The sequence below is a fragment of the Syngnathus leptorhynchus genome, chromosome 14 (assembly GCF_054491065.1).
Source record: "Syngnathus leptorhynchus isolate UIUO chromosome 14, UIUO_Slep, whole genome shotgun sequence".
Taxonomy (NCBI): domain Eukaryota; kingdom Metazoa; phylum Chordata; class Actinopteri; order Syngnathiformes; family Syngnathidae; genus Syngnathus; species Syngnathus leptorhynchus.
The window spans coordinates 9,058,580-9,063,288 of NC_141208.1; the positions used below are offsets into that span (position 1 = coordinate 9,058,580).

At 38.2% G+C, this 4,709-nt stretch overlaps 1 protein-coding gene across 1 annotated transcript; it reads right to left on the reverse strand.

Annotated features, from left to right (window-relative positions):
- Positions 1 to 468: 468 nt before the first annotated feature.
- On the reverse strand, positions 469 to 3,931 carry LOC147046499 (sodium- and chloride-dependent GABA transporter 2-like). Its single transcript, XM_085929358.1, has 14 exons — positions 3,733 to 3,931; positions 3,535 to 3,669; positions 3,322 to 3,462; positions 3,103 to 3,184; positions 2,897 to 3,029; positions 2,679 to 2,813; positions 2,264 to 2,367; positions 2,064 to 2,188; positions 1,850 to 1,962; positions 1,549 to 1,686; positions 1,332 to 1,434; positions 1,151 to 1,251; positions 685 to 855; positions 469 to 588 (listed from the first exon to the last, which is right to left on the reverse strand). The coding sequence occupies exons 1-14, from the start codon at positions 3,914 to 3,916 to the stop codon at positions 505 to 507; spliced, it is 1,749 nt and encodes a 582-aa protein (XP_085785484.1). The 5' UTR covers positions 3,917 to 3,931; the 3' UTR covers positions 469 to 504.
- Between the last annotated feature and the right edge of the window lie 778 nt (positions 3,932 to 4,709).

Consider the following 4,709-nt stretch of genomic DNA (forward strand, 5'->3'; position numbering starts at 1 on the left):
TGCTGTCAATTATTTGCAATACCTATTTTATAACTTGACAAAATAAGAGAAATAAATATTTCTCTGTACACAAAATAGTTTCTCTCTTTAAATTCAACTTCTTCTGAACTTGGAGGAGGGAAACATCTAAAACACACGTGACTCCACAGACTTCAACATGCCTACTTCACTTTTTCAGCGATTGGTTAACTTTTTAAATTTTGTACGGGACGCATCTTATGACACAAACACACGCACACGCAATAGCAAAACCACAGGAGTCTAGCGCTCTCTGGTGGCCAGAATGTGAAATTGTTAAAGGGTTAATACCGTCCAATATATAATACTATTACTGTAAATCATTACAAGAATAAATATATGGATAATATCAATGAGGAAATAAATTTATTTATATTGTCTAGTTTTATTAAATAAAATTCTACAGCAACTTACAATACAGTAAATAATCATTCTCTACTATGTTACATGTATCTTTGTGTTGTCCAGCTGTTTTTTGTTTTCTTTTCAAGCCTTGACAAAGCTAAACTTTTTTGACTCCACTGACACACGGAGTGACTTGTCTGTTGGTGTTGTCAACACTATTATTCTCTGTAAAGTAAAAGGGAGAGAGGCGCCATTATTCCCACTAGTTCAAAAAAAAAAATGGAAGTAAAACAAACATGAATCCTGTGATGTGTATGACACCTGAGTGATTGATCCTGGCGTTTTCGCCACACTGTAGAGAATCCACAGAGGAACCATTATAACTGAAGAGAATGCAAGTAATAATCCCAGAGCGTATCCCCACCAGGGGTACTGGTAGTTGTTATTGTACTTCAGAGGGGTGAATTGGACAAGGAAGAAAAGTAAGACACCCTAAGAAGGTAAGATGAAGAAGAAAATGTCGTTAACAATTCACTACAATATGTAATAACACTTACAAGAGAGACGTAATGATGTAATTTGTTGTGTGAACATGCTTGGAACTTACAGTTATGACATTATTTTTAAAGACATTAAACCTTGCACTTTTTTGCATCAATTCGATGGACATTGTGCTGTTCCAACTGCTGTACGCATATTTTGCCTTATTTAGTAGGGTTAAAATATTACAAACATTTGTGGAATTGTCTTTGGAGGATCAGTGGACTGGAAAATGAGGTTTACTTACAGTAGACAAAAAAGGCGTAACATACTTCCAAGAGTATTTCATATAAAGGGAAGGTCGATAACCAATCATATCCTGGATTCTATCGTAGTAATTATCGGCACCTTGAAAACGGATGTAAGATTATCAGATTATGTTATAGATGACATATTTTAACTTTATTGTGTGTGTCTTCAAAGCTCACCATATATCCATCCTATGCAAAGTGATTCCAAAAGGGCAAAAGTGAACAGCGGTATGCCACTGCAGGCATAATAGTCAAAAAGCTGAAAAATATACAGCCCTCCCTGCAAGCCATATAAAAAAACATCAGAAAATCTGGAGCATTAAAAATGCACCATGCGCATGTCCCAATGAATATAAAACATCAAAAAGAGCAGGAAATATTTGAACACACTCACCTCAGTGACCATACAGAGGCCAACGCATAAAGAAATACCACAGACTACCAGCAGCAGTATTTTACGTCGGTGTCCAGTGAAAAACATATTTGGGTACAAATCTGATATAGATGTGACCAATCCTTCAAGATACACAAACTGTAGAGGAAATACATTTATTATTATTATTATTATTATTATTATTATTATTGTGAAATAGCAGTAATTGTTTTGAATGTCATTGACTATTTTCCATATGGTAAGTTAAAATGTAAAACTTTGAAAAGTATTACATTTGAGTTCAGCATATTAATAGTTTCACCTGACTGTCCAGTCCCAGAAAGATAATCATAATGAAAAAGAAGGCAGCCCAGAGTTGTGGTAAAGGCATCATGGCTACTGCCCGAGGGTAAGCAATGAATGCCAAGCCCGGACCTGCAAGCCAATTGAGATCATTTTGTATAGGCAACGATCGGAAAGCATGTCTTTGTGTGCAGTGACATAGACTCGTCTCGGGGTGTCCTGAATGGTCGTACCTGATTCAGCTACTTCCGAGATGTCAATCCCCAGCTCATATGACATGAAGCCAAGCACAGAGAATATTGCAAAACCAGCGACAAGGCTGGTTGAACTGTTCAGGAGGCACAGTGCAAATGTGTCTCTGGAATAAAGAAAGTCACACGTGTAACATGGAAGAGCGAAATAAGGAGGTGTTGTGAGTATCAGTGTTTCTTACTTGTAGCAGTTGTTATTGTATTTGTTATAACTTCCCAAAGATGGCAAACAACCTACGCAGACAGCGTAGGAGAATAATATTTGGCTCGCTGCATCCATCCATACCTGTGTTTTATACAGTGTTGCCATGGTTACCATGAATAAATAACTTTACTGATGACTTGATTCCAAAAGTAACTCAATTAAATTGCAAGTTGCTCTGCGATCCATATATCCCATATTTTTATGACACAAACTGAAAATATAGTGACTGTATTTCCAACATGAAAATATGAATGTGCCATTGACGGTTATAGACGTCAAAGATATGAACTGGGTTGGCAGTGAATGCGTTAAAGTGAAGTTGAGGAACTTCTTCATTAATACTATTTATGCAGTTTCGGAAAAAGATATAGTCGAAAAGATATTTGCCTTACTTGCGGCTCAGACAGACGAGCGGGATCGGGAGAGACATAAAATCGAATTCCATCCATGGCCCCAGGCAAGGTCAGACCACGGACCAGCAAAGCAATCATCATCACATAGGGAAATGTGGCCGTGAAGTAGACGACCTGTAAGGAGATCACATCAGCACAAGTTGGACTTTTTCTCGCGTGCTAGCTTTTGAGTGTGTCATTATTGTTTAGCAGATCACCTTTCCTGAAGACTTAACACCTTTCCAGACACAGAAGTAACACAGAATCCAACTGAGCACAAGACATCCAGCCAGGTCCCAGCGAATACTTCCCATTTCCTCAATCCCTCCAGATAAATTCAGGACCCTCCTCCTTAATCAAAACATTTGATTTCTCTCTGAGTCTGGAACTCATGAGCCAGCTTGACTGAGTACAGAATACATACTGCCAGAATTCTTCAACAGAAGAAGTTGCATTTGCAGAGATGTTGTTTTTTGAATGACCGTTACGATAATCAACACAATGCCCTGAAAAAGACATTTTTGAAATTAGTTTTTTTTGTAGAATTTGTCTTTTACAGTGTTAAAGTGTGTTTTGTATTTTTGTTTATTTCACATGTATATTCCCTCCTTGTTTTTCAGACTCTCAGGAAAATATATTGTACCTGTGTTCCAGCTATTGTTGCAGCTAGCCCAGGGGAGTTCCGAGTTGAAGGACGAAAAAAAGTAGAGGAAACCCCATGCCAGGATGATGATGTAATACATTACCGTTAACAACATGACCATCAGACTACCATAGCCAATACCTGCAAACAGTTTAGCAATCCAAATATCAAACTGAAATCTCCGCCATCTGCTTCTGTGTTGAATGTATGTACCTTCAAGTAAAGGACAAATCTTTCTCCAACATGTGATTCCACCTTGACCCGTTAACTGTCCCAAAGACACCTCTATGAAGAAGATTGGTATTCCGAGGGTCACCAGGAACACCACGTATGGCACCAAAAAGACACCTGAGTGGAGACAACTGGCTGACAAGACTTATTACACCAACCAGGTGTGTTACATCCTCTTACCGCCTCCATTCTTAAAGCAGAGATATGGAAATCTCCACACGTTCCCCAGACCGATAATTTCTCCAACCACTGCTAGAATAAACTCTCTCTTGTTGGCCCACTGGCCTCTCTTGATCAGCAGAGGATCATTTGGATCGTGATCACTTCTCAGTGGATTTACTTCTGGACTATTTGTTGGCTTCATTTGGACTTTGATCTGTTCTTGAGAATGTAAATAACATGTCAAGGACTTTATGCACAACCAACACATTAGGCATTCTACTGGAAAGCTTCACTGTCAATATGTTACAAGTTCCTTGAACCATCTAATCATGCAACAGTGACCTTCTGGAGGGTCGTATATGTCATGCATGTCTCATTTTTCATTCCGTTCACCATATCTGCAGTCTGTTCCAAAGGTCCTTCAAACTTGCCAATGGGCTCTATAACTTAGGAGGAGTACGCTCACCATGGATATGTCTAGTGGCTTGAAAAAAAATTAATAACATTTCCAAGGCACGACAAAGTCAAAGTGGCCAAACTGTACAAAAGTTCACATTGGTTTCTTCATGACCTACACAGATGCTTCATCACAGTCATTTTATAGCGCTTCACCAATTTCCAGATTCTCTCCGTGAGCTTCATGCCATCTGTCTGTGTGTCTGTGTGTTTATCCGTGCAAGATATTCATTATTAACTCCTCACTAACCATTTTAACTGGATGGCTTATCCATTGACTGTATGCTTTGCAGTGCCAAAGTAAAGTAGTTTTTAGTTGTTTTCCTAGAGTAATTATATACATGATGCTGCATGACACTAGGTTTAAAGTAACATACCTAATCAAAAACACTGCACAAATTATTAAAATCGATTACGACAATTTATTGCAGCAGTTAGCGTAATTTGCATAGTTTTGAACAATATTTAATGAAAGAGAATCAATTCAAACAGAAATGATCAGATGCAATTTATCAGTAAAATTCGCCTTTACACATGCA